This window comes from Salvelinus alpinus, chromosome 2 (genome assembly GCF_045679555.1).
Source record: "Salvelinus alpinus chromosome 2, SLU_Salpinus.1, whole genome shotgun sequence".
NCBI classification, from domain to species: domain Eukaryota; kingdom Metazoa; phylum Chordata; class Actinopteri; order Salmoniformes; family Salmonidae; genus Salvelinus; species Salvelinus alpinus.
Genome location: NC_092087.1, coordinates 84,621,188 through 84,647,255, shown reverse-complemented (window position 1 = coordinate 84,647,255; position 26,068 = coordinate 84,621,188). Strand labels below are relative to the sequence as shown.

At 38.9% G+C, this 26,068-nt stretch overlaps 1 protein-coding gene and 1 long non-coding RNA gene across 4 annotated transcripts in view; one reads left to right on the top strand and one right to left on the bottom strand.

The window, feature by feature from the left end:
- Positions 1-26,068, top strand: part of LOC139544836 (zinc finger protein 271-like) — a 174,335-nt gene that overhangs the window by 90,006 nt on the left and 58,261 nt on the right. For 2 of the 3 annotated variants that reach the window (XM_071352136.1, XM_071352010.1), the window contains exons 1-2: positions 12,071-12,209; positions 13,086-13,248. In XM_071352136.1, coding sequence (XP_071208237.1) covers positions 12,201-12,209; positions 13,086-13,248 — 172 coding nt within the window. In that variant the 5' untranslated portion in view covers positions 12,071-12,200. Of the gene's footprint in view, positions 12,210-13,085; positions 13,249-21,841; positions 24,951-26,068 lie in introns of those variants that run through there. The other variant, XM_071352036.1, reaches the window with a different exon arrangement.
- Positions 9,086-11,855, bottom strand: LOC139545391 (uncharacterized). The gene is made up of 3 exons (XR_011669062.1): positions 11,651-11,855; positions 10,344-10,404; positions 9,086-10,185 (listed from the first exon to the last, which is right to left on the bottom strand). It is a non-coding gene; the product is annotated as an uncharacterized lncRNA (long non-coding RNA).

The following is a 26,068-nucleotide window of genomic DNA, read 5'->3' as shown; positions in this document are numbered from 1 at the left end:
GTTAACAGATAAGTAAACAACATTATTTGGGTATGAGTTAACAGATAAGTAAACAACATTATTTGGGTATGAGTTAACAGATAAGTAAACAACATTATTTGGGTATGAGTTAACAGATAAGTAAACAACATTATTTGGGTATGAGTTAACAGATAAGTAAACAACATTATTTGTGTTTGAGTTAACAGATAAGTAAACAACATTATTTGGGTATGAGTTAACAGATAAGTAAACAACATTATTTGGGTATGAGTTAACAGATAAGTAAACAACATTATTTGGGCATGAGTTAACAGATAAGTAAACAACATTATTTGTGTTTGAGTTAACAGATAAGTCAACAACATTATTTGGGTATGAGTTAACAGATAAGTAAACAACATTATTTGGGTATGAGTTAACAGATAAGTAAACAACATTATTTGGGTATGAGTTAACAGATAAGTAAACAACATTATTTGGGTATGAGTTAACAGATAAGTAAACAACATTATTTGGGTATGAGTTAACAGATAAGTCAACAACATTATTTGGGTATGAGTTAACAGATAAGTAAACAACATTATTTGGGTATGAGTTAACAGATAAGTAAACAACATTATTTGGGTATGAGTTAACAGATAAGTAAACAACATTATTTGGGTATGAGTTAACAGATAAGTAAACAACATTATTTGGGTATGAGTTAACAGATAAGTAAACAACATTATTTGGGTATGAGTTAACAGATAAGTAAACAACATTATTTGGGTATGAGTTAACAGATAAGTAAACAACATTATTTGTGTTTGAGTTAACAGATAAGTAAACAACATTATTTGGGTATGAGTTAACAGATAAGTAAACAACATTATTTGGGTATGAGTTAACAGATAAGTAAACAACATTATTTGGGCATGAGTTAACAGATAAGTAAACAACATTATTTGTGTTTGAGTTAACAGATAAGTAAACAACATTATTTGGGTATGAGTTAACAGATAAGTAAACAACATTATTTGGGTATGAGTTAACAGATAAGTAAACAACATTATTTGGGTATGAGTTAACAGATAAGTAAACAACATTATTTGGGTATGAGTTAACAGATAAGTAAACAACATTATTTGTGTTTGAGTTAACAGATAAGTAAACAACATTATTTGGGTATGAGTTAACAGATAAGTAAACAACATTATTTGGGTATGAGTTAACAGATAAGTAAACAACATTATTTGGGTATGAGTTAACAGATAAGTAAACAACATTATTTGGGTATGAGTTAACAGATAAGTAAACAACATTATTTGTGTTTGAGTTAACAGATAAGTAAACAACATTATTTGTGTTTGAGTTAACAGATAAGTAAACAACATTATTTGGGTATGAGTTAACAGATAAGTAAACAACATTATTTGGGTATGAGTTAACAGATAAGTAAACAACATTATTTGGGCATGAGTTAACAGATGACTAAACAACACTATTTGGTTGTGGAGTAACAGATGAGAAAACAACATTATTTGGGCATGAGTTAACAGAATATAAACTTTTAAAAGTGAGATTTTCACTGGACAGTTACTTTAAAGAGGAAGGAGAAGACAGTTCTTTATGAAATAAAATGTGTTTTTTATGTTACATACACCAAATAGGTGCAGTGAAATGTGTTGTTTTACAGGGCCAGTCATAGTAGTACAGCGCCCATCAGCTACTGTCTAGTGTTCTGACACTGTTTCTTCGCACCTTAGCAGACATGAACACGCACGCGCACACGCGCACACGCGCACACGCGCACACTGCACACTGCACACTGCACACTGCACACTGCACAATTGAAACACTTCTCCCCCCCCTTCCCCTAAACACATGTAAATATTGGACTATAAAGTGTCCTCCTGTATTATACCTATGCTACAATGTTTATTCTATTCTACTGAGACATTTACTTTATGTTTGTATTGTTATCTTTCAGGTCTTATTGTTGCATTGTCGAGAAGGGACCTGCCAGTAAGCATTTAGTTGGACAGTGTATACCATGTGTATCCTGTACATACAGTTGAAGTCGGAAGTTTACATACACTTAGGTTGGAGTCATTAAAACTCATTTTTCAACCCCTCCACAAATTTCTTGTTAACAAATTATAAACAAAACAAAACAAATTATAGTTTAGGCAGGTCGGTTAGGACATCTACTTTGTGCATGACACAAGTAATTTTTCCAACAATTGTTTACAGACAGATTATTTCACTGTATCACAATTCCAGTGGGTCAGAAGTTTACATACACTATGTTGACTGTGCCTTTAAACAGTTTGGAAAATTCCATAAAATGGTGTCATGGCTTTAGAAGCGTTCGATAGGCAAATTGACATCATTTGAGTTAATTGGAGGTGTACCTGTGGATGTATTTCAAGGCCTACCTTCAAACTCAGTGCCTCTTCGCTTGACATCATGAGAAAATCTAAAGAAATCAGCCAAGACCTCAGAAAAAGAAAAAAAAAGTCTGGTTCATCCTTGGGAGCAATTTCCAAACGCCTGAAGGTACCACATTCATCTGTACAAACAATAGTATTCAAGTATAAACACCATGGGACCACGCAGCCGTCAAACCGCTCAGGAAAGAGACGTGTTCTGTCTCCTAGAGATGAACGTACTTTCGTGCGAAAAGTGCAAATCAATCCCAGAACAACAGCAAAGGACCATGTGAAGATGCTGGAGGAAACAGGTACAAAAGTATCTATATCCACAGTAAAACGAGTCCTATATCGACATAACCTGAAAGGCCTCTCATCAAGGAAGAAGCCACTGCTCCAAAACCGTCATAAAAAAATCCAGACTACCGTTTGCAACTGCACATTGGGACAAAGATCGTACTTTTTGGAGAAATGTCCTCTGGTCTGATGAAACAAAAATAGAGCTGTTTGGCCATAATGACCATCCTTATGTTTGGAGGAAAAAGGGGGAGGCTTGCAAGCCGAAGAACACCATCCCAAACGTGAAGCACGGGGGTGGCAGCATCATGTTGTGGGGGTGCTTTGCTGCAGGAGGGACTGGTGCACTTCACAAAATAGATGGCATCAGGAGGCAGTACAATTATGTGGATATTTTGCAGCAACATCTCAAGACATCAGTCAGGAAGTTAATGCTTGGTCGCAAATGGGTCTTCCAAATGGACAATGACCCCAAGCATACTTCCAAAGTTGTGGCAAAATGGCTTAAGGACAACAAAGTCAAGGTATTGGAGTGGCCATCACAAAGCCCTGACCTCAATCCAATAGAACACTTGTAGCAGAACTGAAAAAGCATGTGCGAGCAAGGAGGCCTATAAACCTGACTCAGTTACACCAGCTCTGTCAGGAGGAGCGGGCCAAAATTCACCCAACTTATTGTGGGAAGCTTGTGGAAGGCTACCCGAAACGTTTGACCCAAGTTAAACAATTTAAAGGCAATGCTACCAAATACTAATTGAGTGTATGTACACTTCTGACCCACTGGGAATGTGATGACAGAAATAAAAGCTGAAATAAATAATTCTCTCTACTATTATTCTGACATTTCACATTCTTAAAATAAAGTGGTGATCCTAACTGACCTGAGACAGGGAATTGTTACTAGGATTAAATGTCAGGAATTGTGAAAAACTGAGTTTAAATGTATTTGGCTAAGGTGTATGTAAACTTCCAACTTCAACTGTAAATGTGATATGAGCAATGTAAGATATGTAAACATTTTTATGTGGCATTATTATATACAGTATATATTTTTTAAACTTTATTTAACTAGGCAAGTCAAATTTAGAGTGCATTGTTTAAAGTGACTAGTGATCCATTCATTAAAGTGGCCAGTGATTGGGTCTCAATGTAGGCAGCAGCCTCTCTGAGTTTGTGATTGCTGTATAGCAGTCTGATGGCCTTGAGATAGAAGCTGTTTTTCAGTCTCTCGGTCCCAGCTTTGATGTACCTGTACTGACCTCGCCTTCTGGATGGTAGCGATGTGAACAGGCAGTGGCTCGGGTGGTTGATGTCCTTGGTGATCTTTTTGGCCTTCCTGTGACATCGGGTGCTGTAGGTGTCATGGAGGGCAGGTAGTTTGCCCACGATGATGCGTTGTGCAGACCGCACCACCCTCTGGAGAGCCTTGCGGTTGAGGGCGGTGCAGTTGTCGTACAAGGCTGTGATATAGCCCGACAGGATGCTCTCGATTGTGTATCTGTAAAAGTTTGTCAGGGTTTTGGGTGACAAGACAAATTTCTTCAGCCTCCTGAGGTTGAAGAGGCACTGTTACGCCTTCTTCACCACGCTGTCTGTGTGGGTGGACCACTTCAGTGTACACAGAGGAACTTAAAACTTTCCACCTTCTCTACTGCTGTCCCTTCAATGTGGATAGGGGGGTGCTCCCTCTGCTGTTTCCTGAAGTCCACGATCATCTCCTTTGTTTTGTTGACGTTGAGTGAGAGGTTGTTTTCCTGACACCACACTCTGAGTGCCCTCACCTCCTCCCTGTAGGCTGTCTCATCGTTGTTGGTAATCAAGCCCACTACTGTTGTGTCGTCTGCAAACTTGATGATTGATTTGGAGGCGTGCATGGCCACGTAGTCGTGGGTGAACAGGGAGTACAGGAGGGGGCTGAGCACGCTCCCTCATGGGGCCCCAGTGTTGAGGGTCAGCGAATTGGAGATGTTGTTTCCTACCTTCACCACCTGGGTCGTGTGGCGGATGAATCCGAATTAGTTGGGTAACATAGATAATTAAGATGTCTTATTTGCATAATATGCTTATGTGAGATACTTGCCATTAGAATGTATCCTTTTGGACTATAGTGTTGGCCGTTGCACTTTTCCCTCAGCTAGGGCTCAGTCACTTGGGGCTCAGAGAGGGGAGAGGTCAGGCTTGTCTTTCACATGTCCCTGGTGCTATGCAGAATATCAGAAAGGGAAGAGGACAGAATGGAACATTGTCTTCATATGTGACTAGAATAGACCTAGAAATAGTCTAAAATGTCTAAAATGGCATCCTATTCCCTATACGGTAACAGTCAAAAGTTTGGACACACCTACTCATTGTTACATCTGCCCCTGCCACTCCCTCTACTTCTCATCCTGTGTCCCCCTAAACTGCCGCCACTCCCCCAGTGCTCTCTCCCTCGCTCTCTCTGTGTGGGTGTATCTGATTGTGTGAGTGGAGACAGGTGTGCTGGAGTCAGAGCAGATCCCCACCAGCTGCAACCTGTTCCATAAATCAAGCCCTCTACTGTTTTCCCTAGCCTGACGCTGCTTTTCTCTCCGCTACAGTTCCGTCCACTCTGACTCTGGTCCCTGTCTCCAGTCCCTCATCTCATCAGTCCTGCTTCCCTGCCCTGGACCCCCGCTCTACTGCTTCCTTGGATTCCGCTCCGGACCTGCTTACCCTGTCCATACTCCTCTTGCCCCGGCCGCAGCCTCAGTTCTTGGTTCCCTGCTTCCCGCCCGAGCTCCCCCTGGCCTGCACCCTCCCCCCTGCTTTTCAATAAATACCTTGGTTACCTTATCCCTGTCTCCTCCTCTGAGTCTGCACATGGGTTCACCTGCTCCACACCGCGTAACACTCATTCAAGGGTTTTTCTTTTTTTGTAAAGAAAAGGAGGAGTGAGGATTGTTTGCATATGAAGGCTTATAATGGGGTATAATGGGTATAATGACAAACACTGCGGGTCACTAGTTTATAAATAGTCAAAGGACACACACAGGTGTCTATAATCACGGCTGGGTGTGGCCTGAAATCATTGGTTAATTCTCAGATATAAATAGAACATACAAAAAACATGAATGGATAGCATACAATCATAGATACAATCTGGCTACATAGGCCTACAAACATTTACAATGAATAGCAAAATCCCAATAATCACAAGAATGTCTTCAGATCAAAGTCTACGTTGAGGCCAAAGGGAGCAAGGGTCTTTAAATTAAAGATCCAGGCAGCCTCTCGTTTTAACAATAAATTGTTGAGGTCACTCCCTCTCCTAGGGAGGGTGACATGTTCAATGCCGATATAACGTAGGGACGAAATCGAGTGGTTCGCTTCCAAAAAGTGGGCCACAACTGGGTAAGTCAAGTTTTTGCACCTAATGGTGCTACGATGGGGATCGTCCCCACGCTGAAATGGTTAAGAAATCTACAAACTAAAGACCAATTATTCAGTCTGCAGCTGTTTAAGTACTTTAGTCTGGTAAACACAACCGATCGAACGACCAAATGGTACTCTGAAAGATCCATTCAGGAGAACTTCCTTATCTGACGTATCCAATACAACAGACACTATCCAGAGCCCGCTGAGAAAACTACAACCACGAAAGACCTTGGGACTTCTGTGGAACGCAACCAGAGACTTTTTATCGACTCCCTCCAGCAGATGGACCGGCGATCACAGAGAGAGACAACAAAGGCATACACTCGTAATTAATTGCAATTTCATTTCGAATGAGTGACTGTGCATGTTCAAAGTATTAGCATTTCCATGGGTGTAGTTATCAACTGTATGTCCGTGTTGTTTCTGACTTTCCCGCTCTTGAGCTGTCCCCACCCCTTTCCTTTGTCTACCAAGCCGTCATATCGGTTTAGTCCACTAGGGACTTTTCTTTCCATCATGCTAGTAACCAATGTATAACCTATCCTGTATGTTTAGGTAATTCTGTGTGATTATTTTGTTAGTAAATAAATAATTAAGCAAATTTGTATATTGCTGATTCATAATTTATGCTAGGGTTTGTGCAGATATCCAAAGGTTTGCGACATTCAGAAAATGACTGATGAGGTAATAATACATTAATAAGTGACTGTAATCGATAAGATATGAAAATATCTGAAGAGAGTTAAATTTGGGAAATAGTGACTCTTTAAACAACCTTTTCCCATGGTGCACCAACTTCCTAGTTAACCTCACTAGGGTATGTGGGACGGTAGCGTCCCACCTCGTCAACAGCCAGTGAAACTGCAGGGCGCCAAATTCAAAACAACAGAAATCCCATAATTAAAATTCCTCAAACATACATGTATTTTACACCATTTTAAAGATACACTTGTTGTAAATCCAGCCACAGTGTCCGATTTCAAAAAGGCTTTACGACGAAAGCACACCAAACGATTATGTTAGGTCAGAGGCAAGTCACAGAAAAACACAGCCATTTTTCCAGCCAAAGAGAGGAGTCACAAAAAGCAGAAATAGAGATAAAATGAATCACTAACCTTTGATGATCTTCATCAGATGACACTCATAGGACTTCATGTTACACAATACATGTATGTTTTGTTCGGTAAAGTTCATATCCAAAAATCTGAGTTTACATTGGCGCGTTATGTTCAATAGTTTCAAAACATCCGGTGATTTTGCAGAGAGCCACATCAATTTACAGAAATACTCATAATAAACATTGCTAAAAGATACAACTTTTATGCATGGAATTTTAGATCCACTTCTCCTTAATGCAACCGCTGTCAGATTTCAAAAAAACTTTACGGATTAAGCACACCATGCAATAATCTGAGTACAGTGCTCAGAGACCATCACAACCCAAACAGATATCCGCCATGTTGTGTAGTCAACAGAAGTCAGAAATAGCATTATAAATATTCACTTACCATTGATTACCTTCATCAGAATGCACTCCCAGGAATCCCAGTTCCACAATAAATGTTTGTTTTGTTCAATAATGTCCATCATTTATGTCCAAATACCTCCTTTTTGTTCGTGCGTTTAGCCCAGTAATAAAAATTCATGAGGCGCGATCACTAGGTGCAGACGAAAAGTCAAAAAGTTCCGTTACAGTCCGTAGAAACATGTCAAACGATGTATAGAATCAATCTTTAGGGTGTTTTTAACATAAATCTTCAATAATGTTCCAACCGGAGAATTCCTTTGTCTTCAGAAATGCAATGGAACGCAAGCTAACTATCACGTGAACGTGCGTGGCCAGCTCGTGGCTCTCTGGCAGACCTCTGACTCAATCCCCTCTCATTCGCCCCCACTTCACAGTAGAAGCCTCAAACAAGGTTCTATAGACTGATGACATCTAGTGGAAGCATTAGGAAGTGCAATATGACCCAATAGACACTGTGTATTCGATAGGCAAAGAGTTGAAAAACTACAAACCTCAGATTTTCCACTTCCTGGTTGGATTCTTTCTCAGGTTTTTGCCTGCCATATGAGTTCTGTTATACTCACAGACATCATTCAAACAGTTTTAGAAACGCCAGAGTGTTTTCTATCAAAATCTACTAATTATATGCATATTCTAGCTTTTATGGCTGAGTAGCAGGTAGTTTAATTTGGGCACGCTTTTCATCCAAAATTCCCAATGTTGCCCCCTAACCTAGTGAAGTTAATTCATGTTTACGTGATTAGTTTAATCCGGTAATAATTACACATAGAGAATTTATTTGATATAACAGTCTCCACATTAATGAAAAATAGTCAGCCAACATTACGACAGAACTATCATGGTCCAAACACACCAGGACAGTCGTGAAGAGGGCACGACAACACCTTTTCCCCCTCAGGATACTGAAAAGATTTGTCATGGGTCCCCAGATCCTCCAAAAGTTCCACAGCTACACCATCGAAGGCATCCTGACTGGTTGCATCACCGCCTGGTATGGCAACTGCTCGGCGTCTGACTGTAAGGCGCTACAAATGGTAGCGCGTACGGCCCAGTACATCACTTGGGCCAAGCTTCCTGCCATCCAGGACCTAAATACTAGGCGGTGTCAGAGGATAGCCCAAAAAATTGTGGGACTCCAGTCACCTAAGTCATAGACGGTTTTCTCTGCTCTGGCACGGCAAGTGGTACCGAAGTGCCAAGTCTAGGACCAAAAGGCTCCTTAACAGCTTCTACCCTCAAGCCATAAGACTCCTGAATAATTAATCAAATGGCCACTGGACTATTTACACTGGACTATTTACATTGACACCCCCCCACCTCCATTTGTTTTGTACACTGCTGCTATTCACTGTTTATTATCTATGCATAGTCACTTCACCCCTACCTACATGTACAAATTACCTCGACTAACCTGTACCCCCACACATTGACTCGGTACCGGTACCCCTTGCATACAGACTCGTTATTGTTATTTTATTGTGTTACTTTTTTATTATTTTTACTTTAATTTTTTGGGTAAATATTTTCTTAACTCTTTCTTGAACTGCACTTTTGGTTAAGGGCTTGTAAGTAAGCATTTCACGGTAAGGTCTACACTTGTTGTATTCGGCGCATGTGACAAAAAGTTTTATTTGATTTATACCACCCTTAACTTGTCACAACACAACTGATTGGCAACACATTGAGGAAAGAAATTCCACAAATTCACTTTTAACAAGGCACACCTGTTAATTGAAATGCATTCCAGGTGACTACCTTATGAAGCTGGTTGAAAGACCCAATGCCATGACCGTGCAAAGCTGTCATCAAGGCAAAGGGTGGCTACTTTGAAGAATCTAAAACATAACATATATTTTGGTTTGTTTAACACTTTTTTGGTTACTACATCATTTCATAGTTTTGATGTCTTCACCATTATTCTACAATGTATGAGTAGGTGTGTCCAAACTTTTCACTGGTACTGAATGTCAGTTGACATTTGTGAAGCAGCAATCCTCTAATAGTTAGAAGCCAAACAAATGATGCCAGAAACTCCAAATGTCCTTATGTCAGTTTTGTGGATTGCCGATGCAATGACGTCACACAATTCATCAACACCATGGTGATGCGCCAGGACAATTTCTTTTGACGGTTGAAGTGTTGTCGTCGAGTTGGCGTGGCAACACTACACTTTTAGAAAAAAAGGTGCTATCTAGAACCTTAAAGGGTTCTTTGACTTTCTCCATAAGATAACGCTTTGAAGAACCCTTTTCACTTCCACATAGAACCTTTTTGGTTCCAGGTAGAACCCTGGAAGAGTGTACCCTGCATGTGTCACAGGTGTAACCAAGGTCTTGTAATGAGTGACATCATCCTCGCCTCCTCCATGGCGGCTACACTGTCGCTCCTGGCGACGGCTCAAGGTTCTGAGCATGGTCGCTAGGCGACGGTCCAGGGCGGAGAGTTGCAGCTCGGAGAGGGGCCACTGGGAATAGAGGATCATGAAAAAGGAGGTCCCTCATGACATGACAGACTGTACTGGGGGCAGGGAGAGGAGACGCAGACAGAGACAGTGGGGTGGAGCAACGGATCCTAGAGAAGGAGAAAGAGAGCGAGAGAGAAATGGAGTGAAAGTTGATGAAGAGGAATAAATTATATTTTTCATTTATCATGTTGTCTCCTCTAGCTATATATATTCATGACAACACAACTCATTGCGTCTTAATGTTTAATTATGTACCATGTTATACCTGCAGCACTGATCCAGAGGTGTCAGGATAGAGGGTTCATCTTTTAGAGTGGGCTCCAAACCTGTAGTCCGCACACACAGTGTCAATGTTACATTCAACTGACGTTAGTTAAACCTGTAATCAGCACACAGACGGTGTCAATGCTAAAATCAACTAACGTTAGTTAAACCTGTAGTCAACACACACAGTGTTAAGAGTTACAATCAACAATTGTTAGTTAAACCTGTAATCAGCATACAGACAGTGTCAGAGTTACAATCAACTAACGTTAGTTAAACCTGTAATCAGCATACAGACAGTGTCAAGAGTTACAATCAACTAACGTTAGTTAAACCTGTAGTCAGCATACAGACAGTGTCAATGTTAATCAACTAACGTTCGTTAGCTAGCATTCGAGGGCTGACTGTTCTCAAATATTTGTGCAGTGTAAAAATAACATTTGGGTAATTTGTGTAGTCTGACTACTGCAGTAGGCTACTGCGTGTCCATGTGATAGCTAACAGCAAAAACCCAGACGAGAAAAACGTGAAAGCATCTAGGCAGCAGAGATGAGCTCGTCATTAGTTCCCTAACGTTAGCTATATTGTAGCTATAAAACATTATGTTTACTGTTATTTTGAAATAAAATCTTTCTTTTATTGTATACAAGTTATATACATAGACAGAAGGGAGTTAGTTATAAATACAGTATATTTGGCTGTAGTTTAGTTTAGAAGACTTAAGTAAAAATACTTTAAAGTGCTACTTAAGTAGTTTTTTGGTGGGAATCTGTACTTTACTTAAGTATTTATATATTTCACAACTTTTACTTTCACTTCACTACATTCCTAAAGAAAAGTATATACTTTTTACTCCATACATTTTCCCTGACACTCAAAAGTACATTTTGAATGCTTAGCAGTACAGAAAATGGTTCAATTCACACACTTATCAAGAAAACATCCCCGGTCATCCCTACTTGATCTGATCTGGCAGACTCACTAAACACAAAAGTTTTGTTTGTAAATTATGTCTGAGTGTTGGAGTGTGCCCCTGCCTATCTGTAAATTTAAAAAACAAGAACATTTTGCCGTCTGGTTTGCTTAGTATAAGGACATTTTAATTATTCATACTTTTACTTTTAATACTTAAGTATATTTGAGCAATTACATTTATTTTGATACATAAGTATATTTAAAACCAAATACTTTTAAAATTCTACTTGAGTAAAAGTCTAACTTTTCACTTTTACTTGTCATTTTCTATTACTATATCTTTACTTTGACTCAAGTATGACAATTGGGTACTTTTTCCACCACTGGACTTACGTTTATTTTTGACAGGAGAATTACTTGTGAATTAGGTTTGATGCACCCATTGCAAAGACTTGCATAAACAGCTCTTTGTCCTATGTGTGCTGGTAGTGTACAGTAGCTGTCATTATAGCACCAGCCAAAGACCGGAAGTAGTAATTCTCAGACACCCCTCAGGAGAGGCCTATTCAGAAACTCCCTCTTTGCGCATGTGTTCCAAGTTACTGCCAAGCAAGGGTAGACGACAGCAGACAACAAGATTCTTAGCGAAAGCGTTGAACGTTTTCTTGACTTTACTCGACTTTTATAGATCACGTAAAATGTTATCCAGGAACTTTCTGAAGTAATATTAGGATACATGAGACGATTATTTGTCCAAACTTAATTCCGTTTTGATATTGAAGTAGATGTTTGATTACTCTGGTCTAGGGCCGCATCAGTTGCACCCTTGGGATCGAATTTTCTCTACGCAAGTCCCTAGTCATTATCTCTACACTACAACAAAGTAGTACTGTACTGTAGCCTACAACATTTCATTCCATACAAAGAAACAATAGCTTCCACAATGGATCGAGTAAGTCTATATGCCTGCTGTGTTGTACAAAATGTCTAGGACTAGTTTTCATCGTCTTTGATCCTCCACTTCCTGTGCTCGGTTTAAACTTATCAACAAAAAAAACATGATGGTAAAACTTGTTGGGATTTTTTTTCTTCGTCAAAGTAGCCTACTACTATATCATGTTTAGGAATCTGTGACTATCAACTAATTATCTCTCCTTCCTCACAGTGTTCATAGTCCTTCACTGATTTCGAACACATTATCCATTATTTGACCAAATACTCAAGTTGCCGCTCTAACAAAAAATAAATGTCTTCAAAAATGGAAGGCAATCGGTAAAGAGGCAAGATCAGGTGGGACCATTATAGCCAATGAGAGGGCAGACATGCGTGTTTCCACAGCCTCTCGCGTCTATATCGCATTCTCATTTATTCAAGGTTAGGTATAGAGCTAGAAGTGTTGTTAAGGTTAAAATCACATTTTAATAAGAGCAATGGTAGAAATGGGCGTGGTTTATGGCTTTGTTTGCGGTAACTAGTGACGTCCAGGCACTACTCCCAAATGAAGTGTCCTACTTTTAGACTCCTAACAACCTGATCTTTACGAAATGTATATTTGATCAAATAAGGCAGAAGCCAGATTTTGGCCCAATTTATTTGTCTTGCTTCACCTCTTCATCTCTGTTTGAAAGGAAATGACTGGTATGAGATATATGGTGGAAACTAGCCCATTCCTCCACCAATCCAATGCTCTTAGATTTGTGGGTTGTAGTGAACGATTCAACATTTGAGGAAAAAGGGGATATTCGAGGGATGCACCCGAATCAGAGGTTTAGACTAAATTAATACAATATTTGGTTTAATGTTAATCTATGTTGAATACTTCCAACAGGACAAATCTAGCCCGTTCCCCTCCACCCTCCAGGAGACAACAGGTCGATCGCCTCCCTGTACTTTACTGTTGGGTCTGGTGGATCTGGTCGTCTGCAGGAAAACACCAGGGCAGAGTGGAACTGAGAGAGGAGAAGAGGAACATGGAGATTTGATTTCATTAAGTAAGAACCATGGTGTGGATTAGACTACAGTCCGCTTCTGTAACAATTTAATTGATTAATTATATATTTTTGAAAATATCTGGTCGTTCCAACCAATTTTAAGAAGTGTACCTTGGTTAAAAAAAAAAAAAAGGTTGATTTCACATCATTTCAACATTCTGTCATGTCATAAAGAGCACGTGTTCAACTTAATAAAATACATGTTTTGCCATCTCAAGAGGTTTAATGAAAAATAAATACTATAGTAATAGCCAATGTGTCAAATAAAGTAACAGGGTTGACCGTAACAGGGGACTAGTGAAACCAACAAAAACACTACATTGTTAAAATAGTCCTTTAAATCAGCCATGAATCTGCTTGTGACCGGGGGAATGGAAGCTAGTATTGTGCAACAGGGAGTACTAATTGAATGCAATCTTAACAAAAAAAGTTGTTAAAACATTTCTAGCATGTCTGTGTCTGGATAGAAAGGTTGAGATGCTCAGTTTTCCACCACAAAACAGCAGAGAATTATCAAAAAGAGTTGAACCAGCTCACCTGCTTTTACTCTGATTTGACTACTAGATGTTCAGTGTTTCTTATGTAAAAAATAATAATAAATCACAATTTTTTTTTCAAAGAATAGTTTCACCATATTAAAAGAAGAGTTAAGTTCATGTAACAGGGTTGACCTTAAAATGAGGGACAGATGTAAATGAATCACTAACCACATGAAATAAATAATGTTCAGAAATTACTGTTAAAGTAACCAAATAACTAGGGCTTTACATGCATGCTGTTGTGTCTTTGGCATCATTAAACTGAAGATTAATCTTTATCAAAAATTCTCTGTAATTATTATTACGTGATTAAACTACTTAATCATGTAACTGTAATTAACTAGGAGGTCGGGGCACCAAGGAAAATATTCAGATTACAAAGTTATAATTTTCCTAATATAACTTTCACATATTTTAATATCTGATCACTTAGTCTTCTGATTAATGAATTATTCTTTACCTCACGTTAGTCTCATTCCAAACGTCGTAAATTGTTGGTTATCTGCACGAACCCGGTCTTCACTATGAGTCATCCATACTTGTCTTAAAATAATTTATTTACTAACTAAGTACTCACAGAAATGCATCACACAAACAAACAAAGTAGATATGGTTACAAAGAAATGATAGCGGATGTGCCCTAGTGGGCTAAACCGGCATGGCGGCTTGTTAGACAAAAGGGGAGTGGGGGTCAGCTGAGAAGACACTACAGAGTTGATGATTATAACAATTGAAATGCTAATCCTTTGCACATGAACGCTCACTCATTCGGGAATGATTGCAATCAATATATATATTTACGCTCAGTGAGTCGTCGGGATCTTGTTTCTGTTGGAGAGTTTGTCCGCCCTTTCTTTATCTCTGTCGTGGTTAGGATGGATAGTTCAGAGTGACATTCATTCATGTCGTTATAGAATAGATGTTTCGGCAATTATCGGTCTTCGCGTTCAATGATACCGAATTCTTAGCTGTAGACTAGTAATTAATATCAAAGACTTGTTCTTATTCTGTCGGTATCGATAGTCTAAGAGTTTAACCACGTGGTATGGTTAAAAGATTCAGCAATCTACTTAAACCTTATTTCCCTCTGTGATAGAGGTACTGGTCTGGTCTCAAACCTTGGCCCCCTCGTGGAAATCGAGGTAGGCTGGTCTGGTGATAGAAAACACCAGGTGGGGGTTTTATTCGGAACATAGAAAAGGGCTGTCTCATGACGCCGGGTCCTGTCTGTGCCCCTGGGGGCGTGCCAATGACTTAGTGAAACTTTAAACAGAAATACAATTCTCTCACAATAACATCATTACATAGCATCACATAATTTCACAAATAGTTTAATCTTTACTCATTAATTTTGTACAACAATTAGATGTAAGCCTCATAACTGAGACTGTTGTATAAACAGGATTATGGTAATGTGGCGGTATTGTTTCACAAAATTGTACCAAACAGACCAGTTTGTAGCTCGTTACATCACCGATCTTTCATACATTCTTCAGAACACGAATATTGTTCGGACCTCAAGTTCTGTGAGGTGGAAGAAATTCCTTTGTTCTCTCTATACTGTCTGGCCATGAGGCAGGATTCTCCTCCAGGAATTTATGACCTGAGGTCGCACCAGCCTGGGTGTAGGAGAGACAAGACAGAGGGGGATGGTGCTCGCTGTACCCAAAGAGGGCAACGTCATGACAACGCTAATAATTTCCTATTAAACTGATTATGGCAGTAGGTCGAGTATGGCATTAGTCATGTAAACACCTTACTCTGCTTATCTTAATTGGTGTAAGGTCATAACCGAAGTAAGGATACGCCTTTAAAAATACCTGTAAGGTCATAACCGAAGTAAGGATACGCCTTTAAAAATACCTGGTTTTCTGAGATCTTTAGAATGGACATGTAAACACTTTAATCAGAGTTATAGAGGTGTATTTAATCTGCATGTGCTAGCACAAGCAGCGCAAACTAACTTCTTTTGACAGAGTGCAGTGAGTTCAAGAAAAACTGAAAGTATGCAGCTTAGAAATAGTTTTCACATACATACTTATACTTTTTATTAAAGAAAAAAAAAAATCTTTAGGGGTGGATCAGCTTAATACTGCAGAAAGAATGTTGCTTCCAATGTAATTGTCTGCATCATTTCCAATCCCCCATATTTTTTGGGTAAATATACAGTGGGGAGAACAAGTATTTGATACACTGACGATTTTGCAGGTTTTCCTACTTACAACGCATGTAGAGGTCTGTAATTTTTATCATAGGTACACTTCAACTGTGAGAGACGGAATCTAAAACAAAAATCCAGAAAATCACACTGTATAATTTTTAAGTAATTAATTTGCATTTTATTGCATGACATAAGTATTTGATACATCAGAAAAGCAGATCTTAATATTTGGTACAGAAACCTCTGTTTGCAAATACACAGATCAAACGTTTCCTGTAGTTCTTGACCAGGTTTGCACACACTGCAGCAGGGATTTTGGCCCACTCCTCCATACAGACCTTCTCCAGATCCTTCAGGTTTCGGTGCTGGCGCTGGGCAATACGGACTTTCAGCTCCCTCCAAAGATTTTCTATTGGGTTCAGGTCTGGAGACTGGCTAGGCCACTCCAGGACCTTGAGATGTTTCTTACGGAGCCACTCCTTAGTTGTCCTGGCTGTGTGTTTCGGGTTGTTGTCATGCTGGAAGACCCAGCCACGACCCATCTTCAATGTTCTTACTGAGGGAAGGAGGTTGTTGGCCAAGATCTCGCGATACATGGCCCCATCCATCCTCCCCTCAATACGGTGCAGTTGTCCTGTCCCCTTTGCAGAAAAGCATCCCCAAAGAATGATGTTTCCACCTCCATGCTTCACGGTTGGGATGGTGTTCTTGGGGTTGTACTCATCCTTCTTCTTCCTCCAAACACGGCGAGTGGAGTTTAGACCAAAAAGCTCTATTTTTGTCTCATCAGACCACATGACCTTCTCCCATTCCTCCTCTGGATCATCCAGATGGTCATTGGCAAACTTCAGACGGGCCTGGACATGCGCTGGCTTGAGCAGGGGGTCCTTGCGTGCACTGCAGGATTTTAATCCATGACGGCGTAGTGTGTTACTAATGGTTTTCTTTGAGACTGTGGTCCCAGCTCTCTTCAGGTCATTGAGCAGGTCCTGCCATGTAGTTCTGGGCTGATCCCTCACCTTCCTCATGATCATTGATGCCCCACGAGGTGAGATCTTGCATGGAGCCCCAGACCGAGGGTGATTGACCGTCATCTTGAACTTCTTCCATTTTCTAATAATTGCGCCAACAGTTGTTGCCTTCTCACCAAGCTGCTTGCCTATTGTCCTGTAGCCCATCCCAGCCTTGTGCAGGTCTACAATTTTATCCCTGATGTCCTTACACAGCTCTCTGGTCTTGGCCATTGTGGAGAGGTTGGAGTCTGTTTGATTGAGTGTGTGGACAGGTGTCTTTTATACAGGTAACGAGTTCAAACAGGTGCAGTTAATACAGGTAATGAGTGGAGAACAGGAGGGCTTCTTAAAGAAAAACTAACAGGTCTGTGAGAGACGGAATTCTTACTGGTTGGTAGGTGATCAAATACTTATGTCATGCAATAAAATGCAAATGAATTACTTAAAAATCATACAATGTGATTTTCTGGATTTTTGTTTTAGATTCCGTCTCTCACAGTTGAAGTGTACCTATGATAAAAATTACAGACCTCTACATGCTTTGTAAGTAGGAAAATCTGCAAAATCGGCAGTGTATCAAATACTTGTTCTCCCCACTGTATATATCCATACACGCATGCATACATATACACAAATTACTTAAAAATCATACAATGTGATTTTCTGGATTTTTGTTTTAGATTCCGTCTCTCACAGTTGAAGTGTACCTATGATAAAAATTACAGACCTCTACATGCTTTGTAAGTAGGGAAACCTGCAAAATCGGCAGTGTATCAAATACTTGTTCTCCCCACTGTATACACCATTATATTAGTTGCTAGAATTTTGTATAGTAAATTAAATGTATAAAATTCAAAGTTTTGAATCCTGCGTTGTTTTGCGTATCAATTCATAAACCATGTGCCATGGAATGGGTACATCGAAAATCTCTTCCCAACTATTTTGCAATTTATATGGCACAGCTGTCAGTTTTTTGGTCCTTAAATGAAATTGGTATATGTTTTTATTTATCACACTTTTCTTTAACCATTTATGTTCTTTAATACAGGGCCGACATATAAGTTCCTTACTTTTTTTCCCTTCTACTTGCCTCTTCCATTTTTGTGGTAATGCTGCAATTAATTGGTTGTAATTTTGGGTAGAGCAGACATTTCCATATGTCTGTGTTAGCTGCATGTGTGACAACTCCACCAGTCCTATTTATGATATCATTCACTAAAATTATACCTTTTAAAAAAAAATCTTCAATAAATACAGTTTTTTTAATCAATTAGTATATTTGAATTTAACCACAATATTTGTTGTACTATTTGTTCCGTCCTTTCAGGTGGATTAAACTGAAATTGCAACCAACTTTCTAAGGCTTGTTTAAAAAAGAAAGATATTTTGGAGATTATTTCCTTTTCAAACAACCGAAAGTGAGCAGGTGTAATCTGAATACAGGGAAAAATGCCCTTCTTGAACAGGATGAGACATTCGTACCAATTTACTAGAGAACCAGTTTGGATTTAAGTATAACTTTTGTATGACTGATGCCTTTAGTGAGAGGTCTAATGCTTTAATATTTAATAATTTCTGCCCTCCGAATTCATTATTGTTATATAAATAGGCCCTTTTAATTTTATCTGGCTTGCCGTTCCAAATAAAATGGAATATTTTTTGTTCATATAATTTAAAAAGCAGGTCACTAGGTGTAGGCAAAACCATAAGCAAATAGGTAAACTGTGATATGACTAAAGAGTTAATCAGGGTGATTTTTCCACAAATAGACAGGTATTTTCCTTTCCATGGTAGCAAGATCTTATCTATTTTTGCTAACTTTCTATAAAAATTTATTGGAGTGAGATCATTTCTTTCTTTTGGGATTTGTACACCGAGTATGTCCACATCTCCATCAGACCATTTAATTGGTAAACTACACGGTAATGTAAAATGTGCACTTTTTTGTGATCCAATACGTAATATGGTACATTTATCATAATTTGGTTTTAATCCAGAGAGGATAGCAAATGTATCTAGATCCTCTAAGAGGCTGTGGAGAGACTCTAATTGTGGTTTTAAAAGAAAACACGAATCATCAGCGTACAATGACACCTTAGTTTTTAAGCCACGGATTTCTAATCCCTTAATATTATTGTTTGATCTAATCTTAACAGCTAACATTTCGATGGCAATAATAAATAGATATGCTGATAGTGGACAACCTTGTTTTACTCCTCTAGATAATTTAAAACTTTCCGAGATATAGCCATTATTTACTATTTTACACCTAGCTTTACTATACATAACTTTAACCCATTTTATAAGAGATTCCCCAAAATTGAAATATTCTAGGCATTTATATAAAAACTCCATTCGTACTTTATCAAAAGCCTTTTCAAAATCAGCTATGAAAACCAGGCCTGGTGTCCCCGATATTACATAGTGTTCTATTGTTTCTAGTACTTGTCTTATATTATCTCCAATGTATCGTCCATGTAAAAAACTTGTCTGATTAGGATGAATAATATCTGACAATACTTTTTTAATTCTATGCGCCAAGCATTTTGCTAGGATTTTTGCATCACAACACTGAAGTGTAAGAGGTCTCCAATTTTTTTTTAATGGACTATATATACCACTTGGGTCCTGTTTCAGTAATAATGATATCAGACCTTCTTGTTGCGTGTCTGATAATCTACCATTTATATAGGAGTGCAAGCTAATAATGGTCCTTTGAGTATATCAAAAAAAGTTTTGTATACTTCCACTGGTATGCCATCCAGCCCTGGAGTTTTCCCATCCTTAAAGGCCCCAATTGCATAAGAAAGTTCTGTACATGAGTCTTTCTGTACAGATGTTAATTTTACATTATTATTAGGGGAAAAATCCATACAATTAGTTTCAGTTAGTGGAGATGGAGGAGCCTGAAACGAAAACATATTCTTAAGGTACTTTACTTCCTCTTTCAAAATATCATTTGGTGAATAATGTGTGACACCATCATTTGTAACAAGTTGTAATTTAAAAAAATTGATAGCATTTCTATATTGAAGATTGAAAAATAATTGGTGTATTTTTCCCCATATTCCATCCAGTTCGTTTTATTTTTTATAATATATTACACTGGATCTTTCTTGAATAAGTCCCTCCATTTCTTTTTGTTTTTCCTCTAACTTATTCCGTGCCTCTATGGTACCGTTTTTATTGCTATCTAACTGTACTGTTAGTCCTTCAATTTCCTTTCTTAATATGGACTCTTTTGATCTAAATTGCTTTTGTTTTATAGATGAGTACTGAATTGCATTGCCTCTAAAGGCACACTTAAAAGTGTCCCATACAATACGGGGATCTGCTGTACCTATGTTATGTCTGAAAAAGTCAGTTATAAATTCTTCTGTCCTAGTTCTAAACAATTTATCATCTAGTAGGCTTTGATTAAATTTCCAATATCCTCGCCCACGTGGAAATTCTGTAAGAGTAATATATATGGCAATTATGTGAGGATCGACCACATTCTGTCCTCTATCAACACTTTTTAAACTTTTGGTGGCAGAGAGAATGGTATAAGAAAGTAGTCAAGACGACTAGTTTGACTAAGCCTCTGCCATGTATATCTCACTAGGTCAGGGTATTTAAATCAAATCAAATCAAGTTTATTTTATATAGCCCTTCGTACATCAGCTAATATCTCGAAGTGCTGTACAGAGTCTCCATACATCTACTAATTCCAATATATCCATGACATTCATGATTTCCTTAAGTGCCTGAGGGTGATAGTTTGTAGTGTGATTTCCTTTCCGGTCCATAGAGGTATTTAAGACCGTATTAAAATCTCCCACCATAATAATAGTCTAGTGTTGCTTGTAGAGTTGATAAATTCAAAATTATTGTTAATTAAAACCATCGCCCCTTTTGAATTTCTTTGCCCATGGGAGAAATGTATTTTGCGCCCCCCCCCCAGTTCTTTTTCCACAAAACTTCATCTAAAACTGTTGAATGGGTTTCCTATAAACAATAGATATTATATTCCCTCTCTTTTAGCCAGGTAAATACTGATCGTCTTTTCTTATTATCTGCTAGGCCATTACAATTGTAACTGGCTATACTTATTTCACCACTTACCATAATGAGACACAACTTTCAATTCTTTTTATCAAAATATATGTTTGTAAACGTACCATTAAAAAGTAACATGATGATTGAGTGTCTATATAGCTGTACCATGATATTTGCATTTCTACTAAGTAAACCTCCAATTGGTCCCTACTATTCCACGCGCTAAAAGCCCTCATCCCGAGTTGGATTGTCATCCTAATGCCCGGCAGACCACCCTCGACCCCCTGTATCCCATAGCCCTGAACCGACTGGGATCCATCCTTTGAAAAGAGCACATACACACTTTATTTGTCCAAACTCAGAATCAAATATGCTTTCAAAATGACATGGTCGCTGTTGTAGAAAGTTTATTTTGATTGCCTACTTTTTTCACTTATCAAAGTCACATCAGGTAGCCTGATTTCAGATGTGTCCATGTAAACAGGTTTATTAGGGAAATTGTTTTTCTTTCCAAGCATGTCAACGTTTAAATCAAACTCCTATACTAATTGACTATTCACAATAATCATATTATTCTGCGCTTGTAACCGTACTCAAAATGCTGAAATGTCACTTCAGAAAATCTTTATTCATATTAAAAATCGGATTAATCGAATTCTCCAAGTGTTCTGTATTAAAGGGCACTTTATTTAATATAACAGAGATTTAAAATTGAATATTGGTGCACAATTATTACTGGAAAATATCTAAGGAACGCAAAAGGCATTCATTTCATGTAACGCCCAATCTGTTTATGGACTCATATTTGCAAAACCTAACTATTCAATGTCTTTGTTTCACAGGGGACATCCCTAATCGTTGCTCTCTTAGATGGAGGGGCTTATCATCTGGGGAGCCTCAACAACATCATGATGCTGACAAGAAAGAGAAGAGTCTCTCCAGATCAGAACACCTCAAGAAACACCAGCAGAGACTTATAAGGAAGAAACCTCACCACAGCTGCTCTGACTGTGGGAAAAGTTTTACTAAAGAGAAGGATTTGATAATTCACAAACAGATTCACACTGGAGAGAAACCGTACCACTGCTCGCAGTTTGGGAAGAGTTTCCCTGCATCTAAAACCTTAAAATCTCATCAGATAATTCATACAGGGGAGAGACCTTACACCTGCTTTGACTGTGGGAAATACTTAACTCAATCAGGAGACCTGACTACACACCAGCTCGTACACAAAGGAGAGAAATGTTATAGCTGTGATCAGTGTGGGAAGAGCTTCAGTCGATCAGGAGACCTGACTACACACCAACGCATACACACAGGAGAGAAGCCTTATAGCTGTGATCAGTGTGGGAAGAATTTCTATACGTCAGGACACCTGACTACCCACCAATGCATACACACAGGAGAGAAGCCTTATAGCTGTGATCAGTGTGGGAAGAGCTTCAATAATTCAGGAAACCTGACGAAACACCAACGCATACACACAGGAGAGAAGCCTTATAGCTGTAATCAGTGTGGGAAGAATTTCTATACGTCAGGACACCTGACTACCCACCAACGCATACACACAGGAGAGAAGCCTTATAGCTGTGATCAGTGTGGGAAGAGCTTCAATAATTCAGGATCCCTGATTACACACCAACGCATACACACAGGAGAGAAGCCTTATAGCTGTGATCAGTGTGGGAAGAGCTTCAATCAATCAGGACACCTGATTAGACACCAACGCATACACACAGGAGAGAAGCCTTATAGCTGTGATCAGTGTGGGAAGAGCTTCAATCATTCAGGACACCTGACTAGACACCAACGCATACACACAGGAGAGAAGCCTTATAGCTGTGATCAGTGTGGGAAGAGCTTCAATAATTCAGGATCCCTGATTACACACCAACGCATACACACAGGAGAGAAGCCTTATAGCTGTGATCAGTGTGGGAAGAGCTTCAATTATTCAGGATCCCTGATTATACACCAACGCATACACACTGGAGAGAAGCCTTATAGCTGTGATCAGTGTGGGAAGAGCTTCAATTATTCAGGATCCCTGACTACACACCAACGCATACACACAGGAGAGAAGCCTTATAGCTGTGATCAGTGTGGGAAGAGCTTCAATTATTCAGGAGTTCTGACTATACACCAACGCATACACACTGGAGAGAAGCCTTATAGCTGTGATCAGTGTGGGAAGAGCTTCAATTATTCAGGAGCCCTGACTACACACCAACACATACACACTGGAGAGAAGCCTTATAGCTGTGATCAGTGTGGGAAGAGCTTCAATCGTTCAGGATACCTGACATCACACCAGCGAATACACACAGGAGAGAAGCCTTACTCCTGTCTATGTGGAAAGAGCTTTGCTCATTCAGCATCACTGAAAAAACACCATAAATCACAAACATGTTTTCTTTCATATCCATCCTCTCTGCCACCGGTTCCAGATTCCTAAATAAAGTTTAAAAAGAAAACATATTGTAAAGAGTCATCCATCTCCCATTCTCAAGTGTCTTGGAGTAGGAGTGCTGTGTGTGTGTGTGTGTGGGGTGGGGGTGTTCAGAGCTGTATCTTATTTCAGTAACTCCTATTAACTCTATTACTACCTGTCAGGGCAAGGAGATTGAGGTTGTAACCTCATATAAATATCTTGGAATTCTAATTGATGACGGCCTCTCTTTTAAATTGCATATTCAACAACTTACAAAACAATTGAAGCTGAAATTGGGTTTTTATTTTAGGAATAAGGCCTGTTTTTCTTTTGAAGCCAGAAGGAGGCTAGTATCAGCTACATTTATGCCTTTACTAGACTATAGGGATATTTTATATATGAATGCTTCCGCTCAGTGTTTGAGATCAATTGACACTCTTTACCATGGCACTTAGAGATTTATTTTAAACTGCAAAACCCTTACGCACCACTGCACTTTGTATACCAGGGTTGGCTGGCCTTCTCTAGTCACTCGTAGGCTCAGTTACTGGTATACTTTTATTTACAAAGCCATTTTGGGTTTACTACCTTTTTATTTGGGCATTTTTATTGTTCAGAAATGTGGTGGGTACTCTCTTCATTCGCTAGACTTTATCCTGCTAACTGTTCCAAATGTCCGAACTGAATTTGGTAAAAGGTCTTTCATGTACTCTGCGCCATCGTCTTGGAACACCTTACAAAATCATTTTAAACTGGAAGAACTTGTCCCGATTGGTGTTTTTAAATCACTGATGAAGGATTTTGAGGCTGATTCCCTGACCTGTCAATGTTTTTAATTTGCTGTTTTTGATATTGTTATACTCTTGTGAATTCAATGGTTTTTACTAGATTACTTGTAGTTTTTCATGTTGTCTGTCTGTAATTTTTGTAATGACTTGGTGCTGCCTATCTTGACCAGGACGCTCTTGAAAAAGAGATTTTAAATCTCAATGAGCCCTTCCTGGTTAAATAAAGGTTAAATAAAATAAAAAATATCCATTAAATAATGTAGAATAATGTTTCAACAATAGTAGGTGTATATTCATGTGTGATGGAAATGTTGTCTGAAGGGAGAGTCTTGAATTGTACATCTTGTCTCATACAATCATTGGTTCCTGTAGGTGCTGGGTAGAGATGTGAGGGGGAGACAGTCATGACCCCCTCAGACCTTTTGGCAGAACGCCCAGAATATGTTCTATGAGTTAAGATAGGAGACAGTGCCAGTCACATGCAGGAACCAAATGTGAATAATGAAACATGTAAATCATGCAAATATAACTTGTCTGTGTAAGCAGTATATAAGAGAACTAACGGGACTGCCCCGAAACAGCTCCCAACCGACATGTACTATGGTGCATTAAGTTTGTTGGAACCTCTCCAGCTTGCTGACAATATATCATTATTCATTAAAGTTTGACTTTGCGTCCCTAATTTCCACGACACATGTATTCAATAAAAAATAAATCAAATCCATTATCATATGTGAAATGGTGGTCACACCAGATACTGACTACCGTTTTTTTAAGGTATCTGTGACCAACAGATGCATATCAGTATTCCCAGTCATGTGAAATATATAGATTAGGGTCAAATTATTATTATTTTTGTTTGTTTTTTAACCTTTATTTAACTAGGCAAGTCAGTTAAGAACAAGTTCTTATTTACAATGACGGCCTAGGAACACTGGGTTAACTGCCTTGTTCAGGGGCAGAACGACAGATTTTTACCTTATCAGCTCGGGAATTTGATCTAGCAACCTTTCGGTTACTCGCCCAATGATCGAACCACTAGGCTACCTGCCGCCCCCTAATTCATTTATTTCAATTGATTGATTTCTTTATATTACCTGTAACTCTGTAAAATCTGTAACTCTGTAAAATTGTTGCATGTTGATAACATCCAAGTTATCATGTAGTCTCAGAACCAAACTGTTATATCCAATAGAAATGAATGAGGTGCTTAAAATCCTGAGCTCGGTGCCAGAGTATGCAGGTCACGCTGAGTACCTTGAGACTAAAGAGAAGGACTGCAACCTGAGAATCACAAACCTGAGAGAGATTCAGCTGAGTACAAGTTCAGATTTAAAACACAGTATGCAGAATGGGGGTACAGCTTCCCTGGAACAACTCTGACTGTCACAGGTAATATATAATATCTAATTCTAATAATACATTAGAATCATTCAGAGCTGCAGGTGAAGGTGTCTTCCTCCACAGAGGAAAAGAAGAGAACACTGACCTGTAGCACCACCTGTCTTCTGACTGACAACCCCAACCCCACCTACATCTGGTACAAGAACGGACAACATCTCCATGACCCTACTTCCCAAACAATACTCCTGTAACACTCTGGTGGTCTGGTGTTACTCTACAGACAGTTACTCCTGTGCTGTAAAAGACCATGAGGATTTTCTCACTCCTACAGTGTGTGAGTCTGGACTCACCTATAATAATCATCTTAAGTATCAATCATTAAGGCCTGTGGACCAATAGTAGAACATGTGGGGAAAACAGACAAATCTGTGCACTCTTGGATAATAACACTAGTATAAATTATACAGTATAATAGAAAACGTAACAGAATGTGGAAAAAGTCTAGG